Source organism: Protobothrops mucrosquamatus, unplaced genomic scaffold, assembly GCF_001527695.2.
Source record: "Protobothrops mucrosquamatus isolate PMUCROS unplaced genomic scaffold, P.Mucros_1.0 scaffold39, whole genome shotgun sequence".
Lineage (NCBI taxonomy): Eukaryota > Metazoa > Chordata > Lepidosauria > Squamata > Viperidae > Protobothrops > Protobothrops mucrosquamatus.
In genome coordinates this window covers 1,888,059-1,905,908 of record NW_015386421.1, presented here as the reverse complement: position 1 = coordinate 1,905,908, position 17,850 = coordinate 1,888,059, and the positions used below count along the sequence as shown (strand labels likewise).

Below are 17,850 nucleotides of genomic sequence, written 5' to 3'. Positions count from 1 at the left end.
GCCCTCCCCCTTGGGGGCAATCTCAAAATCAATTGAGATTGATTTTGATGTCTATAATAGCGCATACATTACCCCAATTCTTATCTTTGATATGGCTCAGCAAAGACCCGATAACGAAAATAAATGGTTTTCGCAAAATGACAGGGGATTAAAGAAAATTAAGAGTAAGGGTGGCCAGTGACTTACCAACTGGCGTTTCCAAAGAGCAGCTACAAGATATCAACAATATTCCATAATTGTTTCTTAACTAGCGGAGAGAAAAAAATACATCCCAACGCCAGCCACGTGGATCATGTTATCCGCTTTCTTCCGGGTGCCAACCGCAGCCACCAATTATTATTACTCTGTGGAACCACTACCGTACCCCTTTGCGTCATTAACGGGATTTTTTTTTTATCCAACAGCAAATCCCGATATAGAAAAGTCGCCGGAAAAGCAAAAAATGCTAGACAGAGGCACTGTGGGGATTGTAGTTTCGTCCTCTTTAAAAATTAACCAATCGCACGATCCCAAGAGATTTACGTAGCGCCTTGAATCCGGTCACGTGTTGTGGGGTCCGTCGGTCAGTTAGTCAGTCAGTCAGTCGCAGGGTCGGCTGGTTCCTGGTCGGCTGCAGTCCGCGTTCAGGGCTTGTCTCCGCCATGTCCGGACTCGGGTTGCTGTATTCGGGACTGGGGCTGAGCGCGGCCGCCGCCATCGCCGGCATCGGTTAGTGATTGGAGCGAGAAACTCTCAAGGTTGCTGTTGGGGAGGGGGAGGGGGCGCCCGCTCTCCTTACCAGATTTTTACTTCCTCTTTATGTCGGCGCGTGTGCGAGTTAGTGTGAGATCTCCGATCCGGGATCGGGGGCAACTAGAGAGCGGGCGTCGGAATGGCCAGGAGGAGAGGCTCACCTAGCATTCCACAAAATGCCCGAGTGAGGGAAAGCTATGGTTCTGCAGCGCGGGGTTTAGGTGGGTGGATATTATAGGCGAATGTAGCATCCTCTGGCTGAAAGGAATCTTGAAACCCCTGTACAGACCCGAAAATGATTTGGTTCTCTTTAACACTTTACCTTTTGTCGACAGGAAATATTTTATTAGGAAGATATACGTGCGCTTGCTTTTTTGCCTTTCCATCTCATGCCATTCTCCACATTTTAGAAACGGCTGGGTTGAGATTGCAAAAATAGACACTTAAAAGATGTTTCCGTGTCTAATAATCCCGATTCGTTTCTAGTTAAGTGAGAAACAGCTTTCTTAGTGGCTTTGAGGTCTTGACTTTGAAATGATTCTGAATGAATACCTCTGGGTGCCAAAGAGTAATAGCAGAATGAAAGAAAAGCATTAAGAAACTTCTGAAATACAAGTTCAGTTCTTGTTGCTGCTTGATCAGTTTTGTGTTAGAACAAAATATTTCTAGAAGAGAATAACCATGGATAAGATGATTAATGGAAAAGCATTTAACTGCTTCGTCCTAGTTACCTTTGGTATAAATAAAATTAATATGGAATGTTCACTAGCAGTGTAAGTATTGTTTACATATAAACAAGGATGGTTGGTTTTAATCTTTTGGTTGAGATAAGGCACAAAGATATATGTTCAGGGAGGGTTGCAGCTTGTATTTCAGATAAAAATATATCCATGTATTTATCCTATATAATATTCAGGCTATAAATCATATTCTAATTAGATATTATTTCTAATTAAATAACATTTCCATTTATACCTTCCATGTAGCAACTCTCTGAGCTTTGCTGTACTCTACTTTTAAGGATAGATCCTATATGCCACATTACATTTTAGCTGATACAAGATTTTTTTTCTTTTTTTGACTATGTATATAATCAAATTGTTTTCTTTGTATCTATAATGAGAAAACTCATGCTGTCATATTTTATTTAAATTATTAATTTACTGCCCATCTCACAGATGTGACTCTGGAGAATTCACATTAAAAACATTAGAAAGGACAATATCAACTAAACATTTTGCTTTCAGAGCAAGAGTTGTAATGTCATGAAACTGATATAGATTATTTTCTGATCTACTAGACTTGCTAGATTTAATGGTAGATTGGAACCAGTAGAATTAGCACAAGTAAAACAATCCAAAAGTGGCAGTTGTCCAAAACAATTTTTAAAAAATATTGTACTCATATGTATCTTCTTAGATAACCCACAGTCTCAGTTGTGTGGAGGTCCACATGCAATGGGTAGCTGCTGCACTGCTGAATCCTAAGAAATTTTTCAGAAATTTTTCTATTTAATGAAACATAATGTTCAGTTAGTCACTTTGCAAGTAGTTTTCTGGCATATGTGTAGCTTGCTTTGAATTTATTGCCAAACTTTGATTTTTGATCATTGCCATCAAAATGAGCTCTACACAAATGATTCTCAGTAAGGTCCACTCCTGTGATTGAACATTGAAATCTATCTGGTGGTTGATCTCAGCTCCCTGTCTTCATGATTAGAGCCTGCTCACCATCTCAGCACCACATCTCCATCTGCCAGACCCTGTTTATATCATCCCTATCTTCCTGTATGCTACAGCAGTCAGCTAGCAGAAGCCCATTCATCGTCTCAGCCTTAACTTCTCATATGCTCAAAATCTGATTCACAAAAATACATTAGTAGTTAAAAACTAGTTCATTGAAGTGTACATGTTATAAATAAGCAACATGAGAACTAAAATTCATAAAATTGAAAGGTCTCAATAGCAGTTACTGTGAGTCTACATGTGTTATGCTGGACAGAACTATTATGTGCTATTAGCAATGCAAAAACAAAAGTATGATTAGGAAATACAATAGCTTTTTATTAGGCTGGAGAGATTGCTGCTTGCCACCAATGCTTTAGTATTCAAAGATTTGTATTAACGAACATTCTTAACAAGTTTGTGTTAAAAGTTATTTACTAGAACATTGGGTATCTGAAATAATTCAAATGGTAAATAAAATAGAGGCAATAGGAAGGCATATACAAATGCAACTGGAATCATTATCATATGCTCTCATTATGAAATAGACAAAATATAGGTGGAGAATGCTTGTATAATTGAATAAGTCCTGCTTTTTAAACCTTTACTTTTTTGGGGGGGGGAAAGCCCTCCTCTTTTGAGTTGTGCCAGATTCAGAATGAAGAACTTTTAAGTATTTTGCCCTTGCCAGAGAAATCTCTGGCATGTCTCCAGGCTTTATCTTAAGCCTTAACTTCCACACTTCTGCAGGTGATTATCAAACACATTATTGGAAAGCAACTATGTAACTGAATGGTATATATCAGTGATGGCGAATCTTTTAGAGACCAAGTGCCCAAACTGCAACCCCAAACCCACTTATGTATCACCAGGTGCCAGGTGGGTGTGGCCCACTCGGCGGGTGCAGCTACAGTGGGCTTGGCAGACTGGGTGGGCGTGGCTACTGGATGAGTGTGGTTGCAGTAGTCATGGCCGATTGGGTGGGCATGGCTGGGGTGGGTGTGGCCACCTTGATGTTGCTTATGGGGAGGGACACCTGTGGGAGCCGGGCAGGGTTGGGGGAGATCCAGGGGGTCTCTGGCGGGTGGGATGGTGGGCTCCCCAAAGGCGGCTCCAGGCTGGCTGGCCTTAGGACAGTGATGGTGGACTTTTAGAGACCACATGTGCTGGGGCGATGGCGCGTGCCCACAGAGAGGGCTCTGCGTGCCGCCTCTGGCACGCGTGCCATAGGAATCATAATGAGAGCATATGATAATGATTCCACTGGTATATATGTTCTGCTATGTACCTCTGATTTCTTAGGATCTATTAATAGCACTGCTAGATGATCAGAAGCCTCTATTTGTATCACTACCGTAATCCTATGCAAAGTGTTCATAGTAAACTTCATTTAGTTTGTTTTGTCAACAGTCTTTGAAGCAACTCACCTAGTAAGAATGATGAGCCTACAGTGAACCTGGGAACTTCAACTGCATTAGTTTGGCTGATGTGGTTCAGACTTGTTCAGTCAGGAATGATAAACAACAAACTCAAGTCTGACCTTCTAACTCAGGGGTAGTCAACCTTGGCTCTTTTATGACTCGTGGACTTCAACTCCCAGAATTCCTGAGCCAGCATAGCTGACTCAACTCTGTATTCCTTTAAGGTCATTTTACCAAGTGGGCACAACTTATTTGGAAAATCAGAATTTCTTACTGGTTTTTGCTGGGAACATCCCCCACACTTAATATCCTATTCTGCTTAACCTTGCTCCATTTCTGTCCTTGTAGATGTTTGCAGCCGAGATTTCCTCTCCTGCATGCCTTTCTATGGCTTCTTAGCGGGCAAGGGAAATTCTTAGTTCTGCTTTCTCATCTGGATGATTTGGGTGATTTAGGAATAATAATTTTTAGTATGATTAACACTTCATAACAAAAGGGGAAGTTAGCTTCTTCCTTTTTCAGTTAAACTTGTATCTTATAGTGGCTTCCTGTCTTCTTTCCAGTGAATCTTGAATTAATCATAATTCTGAAATTGTTTTAGAAAATCCATGCCCCTGAGCGGAATCCTGTTCACTAAACTGGATAAGGATAGTCATAAAGTGGTCAATTAAATTCTGTTCTTTATTTGAGAAAGTGAATTTAGATAAAGTCTTTATCTTATTTTATTAAGCTTCTCTGGGAGTTAGAAAGGCTTATATAACTACTCAGAGATTATTTACATTTTAGACAAAATATGGCCAAATAATTGTGTTGCGTTCAAAGAAATGATAGTTAAGCAAAAAAAAATGTGAACCATGAGTGTGTATTAAATATGTGAAGATTGGGCTTTGGAGTAGAATTCTGTCTTGCTAGTTTAGTGATATGATAGAGAGAATGCAAAAATCTTACAAAAGAACTTCAAAGAAATATTGATACTTCCATTGTTAGTCTACTGGTGTAGACTGTTGCAAATTTGGAAAATAATGCATAATACAGATTAGATGTTATACTGTAAATACATCTGATCAGGAAGATTAGACTGAAAAAAAATACTTGTTTCAGAAACTAGATATTGTCAGTTTTTTGGTTAAAGAGAAATTTAATTCAAGGCTCTTTTGTCCAAACCCACTAGCAGTTTTTAGTTTGAAAGTTCCAGGACCTTTCATGGTAGTTCAGGTGTATAGGTACCTGATTGCTAATGATGTTTAATAATTTAAATCTGATAATTGAAAGAGAAGGCTTTAGCATAATATGTGATAGGGCTGGTCATTTCTTAAACTGCTGACAACATAAACAGGTAGGAACAGCTTTTTCTACGGTAGTTCCAGACTACATCTTGTGAGTTCACTGAAGTGTTAACATAATTGGAAGGAGGGAACTACCGTTCCATATTTCTGCACAAAATCTGCCTTTTTAGTAACTACAAAAGAGCCTCTATTTATATTAATTAAGCATCAGGTGCAAAAGCTATGCCTATACCTAGTAGCCTCTAATTTATACATATAGATTGCAAGCTACTTGGAAGAAAAAAATGTTCACCTCTGTTTTCCTGACAAATAAATACTTATTAAGGTATATTTTAAATTTAGATGGATAAAGGGTATGGAGTTTGCATGACTTGAAGCTCAGATTGTCACTTGGCAGAAGGTGTACATCTTTAAAGGAGGTTTTGTTTATAGTAATATAACTGTGACCTTATCTTGCACAGAGACTCAATGTTTCTGAATTAACTCTAAGTTACTGATTGCTGTTTCCAGTTTCATGGCTTATTTCCTCACTCTCTTTTTAACATATAAAGGGATACTTCTAGTTTTCATGTTCTTGGTGGTTATGTTGTGGTTTAATTATCCAGGAATGAGAACTATGCAAACTCTTGTGAATTGATTTGATAACTATAGCCACCCAGCTTAGTCTCTGAGTAGAAAGATTAAACTTGAATTAATACATACATGTTTTGTAATGCTATCTCTACTTTCTTTTTGTTTCTTTAGATCAAAATGCCATCTGTTGCTTTCTTTCTTAAGTAATTAATTGTGGAAACCAATACAAGCTTGCTTTCCTGGTTCAAGGGCTTATTTCTCCTTGATATTATAGGGAGTCTAGTTAAGCCCCCTCTCCCCCTTTAACTTTTCTTTCTTTCTTCTCAAATTCTTAGATTCTTTGTGGAAAAAGTCTGCTTGAGACTACTTACAAATGAGATGGAATACTTGTATCCTGTGACTATGTTGTCATATTTTGTTAATATATGCTGATACATATTTCCCATAAGTGTGTCATTAACTAATTTTGCAAACTGTTCATTTTTCTGAAAATTCCACTCTGAGATTACATATATGAATTCCCCCCCCCTAGCTATAGTGTATGATACTTGGTATATTTGGTCTGCAGTAATTGGTCTATGCTTATCCACCCATTTATACGTAGAAAGTTTTATCGTGAAAAGTAAGTTGGCATTATGGAGATATATGGTGTAAATTGGATGAAGATGTTATACAAGAATTGATATTATTTGCCTGATCTGAGAGTGATGTGTCAATACCGGTACCATCACAGTTTCAGGCATTGAGAGATAGGGACTAACTTCAGAAACATTCAACTTTGCTTTTGTTTTTCAGGAATCTGCTACACAATATTTGACCTGGGCTTTCGCTTCGATGTAGCATGGTAAGATGTCCCTTTCTTCCCAAACTGGGATTGAAGTAGTAGGGGGAAAGTGGCTTATGAATATTCTTCACGATGGCTCAGGAAAAGTGCAATGGAGATTAAGAGTAATTGGCCAATGTAACTCACATGTTCTTGGATTATGGATTCCTGAAGACCTGGCAAGGCTGCACCCCAAGGATGAGTAAGCAAAGCTTGGCCTGTTTGCATCCACACTGCAGTTCTTGACAGCAATATTAATGGCACTGTTCACTTTTACTAATCAGTTCTGCTAATAGCAACACTCGTCAGTTGGCATCTGTTCCTTTTTATTATTATTATTATTTATGAATAGCTTGTCCTTATGCTTGGCTAGGTAAGGTTACAAGCCATTCAGGGTTGGTGCCCTATTTGTATAGATAAACTTTTACTTCTTGCCCCGAAACAGTTTTACTAAATTCATCAAAGATCAGAACATACAAAATAATAAGATTTGCATCCCTCTTGGGTAATGTTTTTAATAATGAAAATTTGGGATATAAACTCAAATAAGTATTAATATAATTATTAATATAATCAGGAAAAGGGGGGAAATTAAAGAAAAAAAGGGGAATTGGGAGACTATATACATGAATGCACAGGTAAACCTAAGGAGAATTTTTTTAATAATCCACATTTAATATTTCCTCCTCAAAACTTACTTGAGGTAAACTATCACAAAAAAAATATTACAACTAAGAAATGCAGGTCAGAGAAGAATAAAATGACCTTTGATTATAAGGTTATGCAGAGACCTTTGTGGTTAACTTCGGTCAGTGCAGTTTATCTCATTTTTACAAACTACTGTACTGATTCAGAGAAAGATACATTTAGTTTACCAGGTTTTTTGCAATAGCAAAACTGGCAGCTAACAGGAATTGAATTAATTACTTAAACTGCATCCTGGACATAAACTGTTTCAATTCCTCCTCTTGGGACTAAAGAGCTAAAGAGCATTGCATGCCAAAACAACTAGATACAGAGATAGTTTTTTCCCTTGTACCATCACTCTGCTGAATACTTAATTTCCACATTTCTGTCTTAGGTCTAAGTATATTACCCATATAGTATGGCTGTATCAATTTTATCCTTCTCATCTGTTCCACTACCTTCTCTATTGGTATCATTATTATGATTATTATCCTTTGTTAAGATTATTATTTGTTGTTTGCATGTACACTGAGAGCTTATGCAACAGAGACAAATTCCTTGTGTATCTAATCACACTTGTCAATAAAGCTATTCTACTCTCCTATTCTAGTTCTGTTCTGTTCTATTCTATTCTATTGTTCTATTCTATTCTATTCTGCCTAAATTTATGTTTGGAAATGCAGAAATAAACTAGCTACAGAGTGAATTGCCAAAGATCATTATATAATTTTTTTGATTCCACTAAAAACTTTTGACCAAAGCAAATAGCTACAGATGTGTTATTATAAAAGAAGTGAATATATTTCAATTGACTTACAGTTTCTGACAATTTGTGCTCTGAAGCTTTTATTACTCTAACATTTATTGACTGAATCTTCATTGCATGCTCAACAATCCAGGATGGATAGAATTAGGAATTCAGAAGAACCCTGCCAGTCAGTTCCAGAATTAGCAAAAGTGAGAAACAGAATATAATTCGGGAGCTGATTTGCTGGTGTCCTGTTAGGTGATGGATCAAACAGTTTCATTGCTTGCTGTATTTCATGAGCTTTTATCTATTACTGACTATGCCAGCTTAGTGTCACCTCAGCACAACTGTCTTACAGTTTTTTCTGTCTCATTCAGAAATATGCCCACTGTCCATTTGCATGAGTGAAAATATATATATTTTATGTGCATTAAAATGGAACAATAGACTAATTGTTATAGCCAAGCCATAACTGTAGTCTTTCCTCAGTGTTTTTAACTAGGACACCTCCTTTTCCTCTTTTGTGAGAACAGTGATTTCATATCCTGTGATGGGTGGGGCACGGAATATTTTAAGGTATTTTTTTTATATATAGGTTCCTGACTGAGACTTCTCCATATATGTGGTCTAACCTGGGTATTGGGTTATCCATTTCATTGTCAGTGGTGGGAGCTGCATGGTGAGTATCTTTTTTCTCCATATCTCTCTTCTGGTCACTAGCTGGCAAGTACAGCTGATCTCTGCTTTTGAGTTCACTTATTGATATTAAAATGGTACATGAAACTAAGTAGCTTCAAACCCAGTTACTTTTTGCTGGGAAACAACTGAGGACTCGTGTAAGATACTTTATCTTGCATAATGGAAAGGCAAATACAGATGGGCATAAAGAGTTTTATGAATAAATAATTTACTATAGGCATAATCTGAATAAACTATTTGCCATCTAGTGGTGCTGATTCCAAATTATCTGTGCAACATGGTGAAGGCTGTCCCATCTAATCATTCTGTTTTTAGGGGGATTTACATAACTGGATCCAGCATCATTGGAGGTGGTGTCAAAGCACCTAGGATCAAAACCAAAAATTTGGTCAGGTGAGAAAAGCTTTTTTCTCCTTTTGTATTACAGACATACTGCAAACTACAAAGGTCACCAGAACATCAAATCACGGGACAATGTTATTCTTCAGATAGCAGTGGAATTAAATCATCAGGGCATGTAATGGAACAAAGCTCTTTAAAGGGAAAAATGTTTGTTTCAGTGACACTCCTCCGCAACTCTACCCCAAAAGCATGGTGTAAGCATATACAGATTGAAGCTGGTAATAGGCTTTTTTGTGGTACAAAATTCAGCAGTACAGTATACTATTGTCACCATGGCATCTAGGATAGAACCTTAGCATTGGGGCACAAAAGCCCCCTCCCTTTTTTTAAGAAAAGTAGGGTGTCAACTAATGATATAATCTGGAGATTATATTTTCTTGCCCCACTTCAACTGCTAAACTGTTCTTTCTCCTTGCAGTATAATCTTTTGTGAAGCTGTGGCCATCTATGGAATCATCATGGCTATTGTGATTACCAACATGGCAGAGGTACTAACTGCTTTGTACAAGACGGATATATTTCTCTGTTAAAGTTGACTCTACCATTTTCAGATATTTCTGATTTGATGTTAACCTCATCCATTTGTTTCCTGGGAAGAAAGCAAAGTAGATTATAGTATTCCAAACCAAAATACTGATCAAGTCAATGAATAGGTTTCTGGTGTTGTGCTAAATAATTTCAGATAACAGATAGCAAATAGCAAACATGGCTCAAGCTTTTAAGGTAACCTCTCTAATCATGAGTGAGTATAAAAGCTTGGCCAGATGCTTTTCAAACACTGAACAGTATTGCCGGGAGAAAAATTAGTAATCTCCATTGCAAATGAAAGAGAATCTGCTAATAAAAATAATATTGCAAACATTATTTTCATGAGCAGATTCTCTTTCGTTTGCCCCAAATAAATGTTCATGGACAGTCTCAAGTAAATGTTTGTCCAAAATTTATCAACTATCAAAACTATCTTAACTATCAAAAGATATCAACACTGGTCCAAAAGTTATCAACTAGTAAGAGATAAGGTATCCTAAATGGTCTGCAGTTGCCCCGTTTTTTTAAAGGAATTAGTTTTGGTAAATCCTAATGCCAGGGATTAGTACCCTGTTTGTGATGTTGGGCCTTGGGCATCAGTTGGGTTTGCCGCTACTGTATCAGCCTTCCTGCTATGTAGCAGCTTCTCTGCCTGTGATGCTTGATGTTATGTTTGGATTGGCGGTGAAACTTTCCAGGTTAATGGTGCTGCAAGACTTTAATCTGCCTTCCCTAGGTGAAAATTTGGAAGCAGTATGGGAATTTCATGGCCGCCATAGCAACCATAGATCTGATCCTGCTTTTTCAGGGCCTAGCCCACTGGGGATGGGAGTAGGGGCACATATTAGACCTTGTTTTTATCTCAGGGGGTTGGTTATAATTGCTATCTCTTATCCTTCTGGTGGGAGATATTATTCTAATCTGTTTGGGAAAATGTTTTTGTTTCATAGAATGCTTTTTTCCCTCTTGCAGCCATTTAGTGGTAGAACCCCTGAGCAAATAGGTTCTCAGAACTATCATGCAGGTAAGCTATATTTATTTGGGGGGGGGGGTGTTAGGAAAGACTGCTCTTACCTATGTAGGAACATCGTGGATTCCTAATTACTTAAGAAATGCCATCTTCAAGTCATGCTATTATCTATATAAGTATAGGAAGTATGGTGCCCTATACATTAACTATAACTGTAACAACCCATATCTTTACTAGTTTTTCTTTTTACTTGTGGGAGATCTAATAAAATGAGCTTACAAGACCATCACATGTTCTCATTCTGGTCTATGCTAGTCTTCAGGATTTCAAATCTTTCCCAGCCTTATAAGGGATTGAATCTGGAAAAACCCACCAAAAAGCATGACTTTTATCACTAAATTCTGGCCCTTTCTTAGTTGGATGTATGTCTTTACACAAACATTGCAGAAGTTTTATCCTGCTAAGCTATCAAACAATATGGATGTAACCAGCAAGGAGCATACAGATTCTACAAGTTGACTTTCCATTGTTCTGACTTTGTTGTTCCATTCTGCACTAGCAATTTCTAATGTGCTGACTGTCTTCGACTGGGTGCTTATCACTGGATTATCACTGAAGAGATCAGAATAATATGCATACTGTATTGGTATGGTGCAAAACCACCATAATAGCAGTGATGTTCTTATGGCAAACCTCAGAGGCTAGATTTTCAGATATGAACTTAATCATCAGATCATGTTTTTACTCCATTGTTCTTAAGGAAAAATCCTGAAAGCTTGACAATTTGAAAATGCCATTGGATACTGCCCATTCCTAATACGGTTTTCTCTGTGTAGGTTTCTCCTTGTTTGGGGCAGGTTTGACTGTAGGACTTTGCAATCTCTGCTGTGGTGTATGTGTGGGCATTGTGGGAAGTGGTGCTGCACTAGCAGATGCTCAGAATGCCAGCCTCTTTGTCAAGATCCTAATTGTGGAAATTTTTGGCAGTGCCATCGGACTCTTTGGAGTCATTGTAGCAATCCTGCAGGTAAGCCACTCTTATTTTTCTCCACATGAGATAGTCTGCTCATTATAATTTTTCCAGTTTCCAACTCTCGTATAGAAGCAAAAAGTAATTTTTCAACAAAGCCCTAATAAATTTACAATCCCTGTTTTCCTAATACCAAGCAGTTATATTAATATGGTAAGGAGCAGTTCCCTAATGTTTCTCTGAATTTAGGGGCACCCACAGCCAGCCCAACTTCAAAAGTTGGAAAGAGACAAGAAATTAACTTTTCAGTCTGTCTTCCTAGGATTGTGTGGCTTCAACCCATTTTGTTCATGGAGAGTCTTCCATTTACATCAAAGCACTGATCTGAATTTTTCATTTCATTCTCCTGTGCTTTTTTTCTGGTGTTCCTTACTCTCATCCAAGATGGCTGTGTTTTCTCATTATCGCAAACAGATAGATTTGTTAATATTTGTTTTTTAAAAGCCTACATTGCTGCACATAAAGAAATCTGTTATTTGATGATATGTTAGGAAATATGATAGTCATAACTATCATGGCTGGCATTGAGAAATAGAGAAACATATAGTAGTGGCCAAAATTGTGGAAACCTTTTGGGAAAAGAGTACAGTAGAAATGCCACCTTTGGTTTAGTTTCCACCAATTTTTCTTCTAATTTCTTTATAACTGTAGCCTTGTTCACTTAATAATACTATTTTACATCACTTTCTGGGCAACCAGTCAACTCTTTGCACCATTACTTTAATTTTTACAAGCTCACTAAATGAAAGAACACAAAAAACCCCAACCAGCTTGATAGCAATCACATAACACACTGACAAATGTCCTCCTCTCAGCTTCAATACATGACATCAATAACTGAATCCTACTATGATCTGACTGGCTCATTGCCAAAACAAGATGACACCTGATTGGAAAGCTACCTGATATCAACCTAAGCAAGTTCCTTTTTCTGATTATTTGGCTATAACCTTTCATAGAATACAGTACACATAATTGAACAAACTTTGTTGCATTACATTCTTGATTAAATTATCTTTCCATTGATATATAATTTTATGGTACTACTCACAAAAAAAGTGGTGTTATTAGCCATCAGACCTCAAAAATACAATTTTTCCAAAAGGTTTCCACAATTTTGGCCACTACTGTAATTGATCACTCATAACATAAGTAAGGAGGCTTAGGGAAGCTCCTCCCCCAGCAATATAATGAATTTTGGAATCATGTTTAAGGAATAGGGTTATAGAGGATGTTGCTATTTTTGGTCCTTTGAATCAACTCTGGTTTCTGGAGACCACATAAAGTTTCTTGGTAATTTACTGATACCTTCTTTCTCAGACTGAGAGCGTGCAACTAGTTCAAAATTACCAGCTGGCTTCAAGCTTATGGGAGGACTGGTACTCAGACTTCCATGCTCTTAGTCCAACACCTTTAACCATTACACAAAACTGACTTAGCGATATGTAATTCATAAAGTATACAGTTTTCCTGATCTTTTGCCTTTCTTGTATTTTGCAGACATCTAAAGTGAATATGGGTGACTAAACTTTTTGCCAACTGCAGATCCTGTATATATTTATTTAATGTCTCCTGATGGCCTAGGAGCTTGATGTATAAAGTTCTTCCTGTGATCTTCACCTACTGGGCCATGGACAAACTTGATAAATTGATGTGTGTTTGTGAGAATTGATCCTTCTCTTCCCCCCTGCCTTTTTCCTGCTCTGTTTTTCCAGAAGGAAGGGGCTGGATGCCTTGCTGGAAAGAGCCTTAGGTGTTCTAGCCTTTTGCACTCTCTGTGGCAATCACTGCCAATTATAATACAGTGTTCTATGAAAGAAAATTGTTCTTGTCCCAAATAGATGCCCTTCTTGTGTGCTCCCTGCTGCTGTGCCCCAATTATTATCCTGGCTTTGATGGCTGATTTTTATTCCCCTTGAATAATGGTTGGCACTGGCTGAGCTCTTGGCTTTGGAGGCTGTGGATAGTGACCCTTCTACACACACCTCCAGATGAAGGTACACAAGAAATGAACAATGTGATTTTCTGAGCTTTCTGAAGCACCACAAATGATTGGTTATTAAAATCAATGATGATGAAAGTATCTTGTATTGTGGTTAATCGTATTAAATGTTTTGCTTGAACTGTGGCTGGTGAAAGATCTGTACTATATCAACTGTAGTTTCAAACACTGCAGTAAAAGCAAACTGAATTGGTTTTTAAGAAGAAGCCTTAGAATATTGTTTTCTAAGATGCTTGGCACTATATTACATCTTATTTAATTATTTCATTTTATTTTTTAAAAAGTTTTAAATTGCCCCAATCTCCAGCCTCTGGCCAGTATGTATCAGTAGTCATTAAAAAAAAAACCACATCAACTCATACCACCAATAAAACAACCCATCAGTGTTATAAATGCACAAAGATGGGAGCAAATATCTAGGCCAGGGGTAGTCAACCTTGGCTCTTTTATGACTCGTGGACTTCAATTCCCAGAATACCTGAGCCAGCTTAGCTGGCTCAGGAATTCTGGGAGTTGAAGTCCACGAGTCATAAAAGAGCCAAGGTTGACTACCCCTGATCTAGGCTTTGCTTCAAAGTCCTGAAGAAAAGAAAGGTTTTGAAAGGTTTTTTCTGAAAGCCAGAAGAAGAGAGCCAAGCACGTCTCTGGATGCAGCATTTTTTGTTATGTTGGAGCTTCTGTCAAGAAGGTCTGCCTTTTTGCCATGTATTTCCTATCTCTCAAGATGGGGGAGAGGAGGACAAGAGGAGAACCCCGGCAGGCCTTCTCTGGATTTAACAGGAGGACAAGCAGATTCTTTGGAGAAAGCAATAAGTGATCTCACTCAGTGCCAACACTGGACACCTCCTGGTAATGCAGCAACCATAAACTAAGTGTTTGTTTTTGCAGCAGCAAGCTCTAATAGCTCCAGCTCCAGCATTTTGCATCATTATAGCTTCTAAGGCTATGCAGAATGTATTGCTATACTTTAATCCAATCAAGTGGCGACTGTCACTGTCACCAAGGCCTCCCCCTGCTGTTCAAATAGGAACTGTGAGTCAGGGAGGAACAGCAAGTCATAGAATTCCTTCAGAGGCAACAGGAATTCATTTAGAGCAGGGGTAGTCAACCTTGGCTCTTTTATGACTCATGGACTTCAACTCCCAGAATTCCTGAGCCAGCTAAGCTGAAGTCCACGAGTCATAAAAGAGCCAAGGTTGACTACCCCTAATTTAGAGCTAAGCTTGAAACTGAAATTTCTTAGAAGCTACATTTTGTATGGATATTTAGCCGTTTTAACCTGATAGAGTTTAGTCCATGTTTATTTATCCATTTGTAGTACTAAGTCTTCTACAATACATCTGACTTGGCCTGAATTGGCACTATACCATTGACATCACCAGTATAATTATTAATGATGTTGTCGCATTTATATGAGGTACAGGACCAAGCCCTGTGGCATCCCACATGGAGCATCTGAAGGCTTGATTGCTCTTTCTCCTAAACTCTTTATCCAATAAGAATGGATCTGCTATAAAAAAAAAAGTGCCACCAGCAATACGATAATAGGGTCAACAACACTGCTGAAAGATTGAATAGAACAAGGAATGTTGCACACATGGACACCCATCCAGATCCTAATGAAAGTGCACCCATCAGAATGACAATATTGTTTCCCTTCCTCCTGCTAGGTCTGAATCTTGACTGAGGAAGGCCCAAATAATCTGTCTTTTCTAATATCTAGTTAATTCCTCCTCCATCAACTTCCCAAAAACAGAATGGTGCAGACAGGATGGAAGTTGTCCAATAGGGTTTGGCTGACCCTCTTGTCCAAAAGTTTTGGTCTCATTTGAGGCAGAGCTGTCCATCAAATGTCAGGAAATTTTCCAAGTGCCTTTGTAATAGATTCATTGCCTTCACAATCTGCAAGTTGATAAGGAAATTATCTCACTGTAGTAAAAGTTAAATGATAACATCTTCCTTATAAGATAAGATAACCTTTATTGTCATTTTTATACTGTGGGCACAATGGCACACATCAAAAATGAAATTTAGTTGCCTGCTCTCAAAGTGAAACATATACATGAAACAAAGAAGGAATACATCATTTTTAGTCAGCTTCAGAGAGAGCAGTATCAGGTTGTGCCAGCATAAAAATTAAGTTGATTAGCATTTGATGTCTTCTATATTCATAATTTGACTCCTAGCTCGGTTAGTAGCTTGACAACTAAATCATCAAGAAGTGGGATTAAAAGCCAATCCTATTTGGTAGTCCTCTAGGTTAAATGGATTAAATCTTTCTCCTGAATCAGTATATTATCCAAATCACATCTCATAGTTTCTAAAGTAAAAATTAGGTCCAGCGTGTGCCCTTTCTTGGGAGCTGGGACCAAGATCAACTGTAACAAACCCACGATTGCTATGGAGGCCATGGAATCCCAAGCTGTCCCAGAACACAAGCGTTAAACCTGTCCCCTTTAACAACTTCAGGAACCATTGCCATTTATCCATGAATATACCTACATACACATCTATCTAAAATACAGTAAAAAAAAAACCAAACTAAAAAATAAAGCCCTAGAAACCAGCTATTGCCAAAGGAGACAAAAAATGCATGGCAGAAAAGATCTGGTAGGTTGAACCCTCTCCTACCAATAGTAATCCTATATGTTTTTAAATGATTTTTTCCAAAATACAGAAAAGAAACCATGCTGTACTTCTTTACTTCCCTTTAGAAAACTTGGAAAGCTCTCCAGGATTCAGCAATTTTGAAAAAAGAGCAATATTTACATTCTACAAAAAGTGCACTAGGCTGTTAATGCTGCCTCTTAACTTCCTGGTTGCATAATGTCCAGGCTCAAGATTTCTTGAAATGTTTGAAACTATAGAAAACCTTTTCAAAGTTTGTGAGCAAAAATACTTAAATGTCTTATACTTCTGTTTATTCTGAAGTGAAAGAAAATAGCATTTGGGGGATATTTTTTGTCATCTTTCAAAGGCATAAACTGGTCATGCAATATACTGATTCAGGAGAAAGATTTAATCCATTTAACCTAGAGGACTACCAAATAGGATTGGCTTTTAATCCCACTTCTTGATGATTTAGTTGTCAAGCTACAAACTGAGCTCGGTGTCAAATTATGAATATAGAAGACATCAAATGCTAATCAACTTAATTTTTATGCTGGCACAACTTGATACTGCCCCCTCTGAAGCTGACTAAAAATGATGTATTCCTTCTTTGTTTGAGTAACTAATTGGATGACAATAATATTGGTAAAGAAGAATGGAAAGAAGGCCTAACTTGGCAATAGCAATAGCACTTAGACTTATATACCATTTCATAATGCTTTACAGCCCTCTCTAAGCGGTTTACAGAGTCAGCACATTGCCCTTAACAATCTGGGTCCTCATTTTACCGACCTTGGAAGGCTGGAAGGCTGAAGATTGAACTGCTGGCAGTGGGCAGAGTTAGCCTGCAATACTACATTCTAACCACTGTGCCAACATGGCTATTTAGTACTTTAGTAAATGGCAGATATTTTGATTATTAGATATTAATATCTATAAGCTTATCCAAATTTAGTCTCAAATCTGATCACAAATACGTGTTCCCAAGTACCTTTTTGCCTTCAACTCTGAAGTGCTGCACAAGATAAAATTTTATTTTCATAGGATCATTCCTATGAGCCTCTACAATTTGATTCATTCTATTTATTCATATACATGCTGGATGATGGTTATTGTTAAAAATATAATCTTGTTTGACTAGATAATCTATGCCCTATTTTCATATATGAGATTTTCATAACCATGGTGCTTTTTCCATTTGGTAAACTACAGTCAGACTTTATTATCATAAAAATATTCTGGCATTTTTTCTCCCTAGCTTGCTGTTGGTGAAGGAAGCATACTTTACAACCACCAATCAAAATATGTTGGGACTACTGACTTAAAGGAGCTGTAACCTATAGTGGCATGATCCATAAACTCATTGCCATCCCAAAAGCCTATAGGCACAGCTGTTCCAGATGATCACATCTGGTCTAACTGCAGAATTATTTCATTTGTCAAACGTTTACCCTAGAACAGACATGTCAAACACAAGGCCCGGGGGCCGGATGCGGCCCGTGAAGTTTCATGTGGCCCGCGAAGCCATCCTGGAAACAGTGAGGGAATGGCCCCCGCTGCCTTGGCCCTGGCCCAGGCCGGCTGGGAGCCAATGTACAAGTTTGTGGGGGCCATC

General features: G+C 38.0%; 2 protein-coding genes across 3 annotated transcripts in view; one reads left to right on the top strand and one right to left on the bottom strand.

Moving 5' to 3' along the window:
* The window catches only part of DPH2 (diphthamide biosynthesis 2), a 5,906-nt gene extending 5,690 nt beyond the window's left edge, over positions 1–216 (bottom strand). The window contains exon 1 of the mRNA XM_015811353.1: positions 187–216. The gene's annotated coding sequence lies outside the window, so the exon portion shown is untranslated. The remainder of the gene's footprint in view (positions 1–186) is intronic.
* A 316-nt stretch (positions 217–532) lies between these two features.
* ATP6V0B (ATPase H+ transporting V0 subunit b) lies at positions 533–13,703 on the top strand. Of its 2 annotated transcripts, XM_015811352.1 has the most exons (8): positions 533–708; positions 6,532–6,580; positions 8,590–8,673; positions 9,009–9,086; positions 9,514–9,583; positions 10,596–10,647; positions 11,430–11,620; positions 13,124–13,703. In XM_015811352.1, the coding sequence occupies exons 1-8, from the start codon at positions 642–644 to the stop codon at positions 13,148–13,150; spliced, it is 618 nt and encodes a 205-aa protein (XP_015666838.1). In that variant the 5' UTR covers positions 533–641; the 3' UTR covers positions 13,151–13,703. The 2 variants fall into 2 exon arrangements, with proteins under 2 accessions (XP_015666838.1, XP_015666837.1); XM_015811351.1 differs by lacking the exons at positions 533–708; positions 6,532–6,580 and adding an exon at positions 6,587–6,761.
* Positions 13,704–17,850: the final 4,147 nt, after the last annotated feature.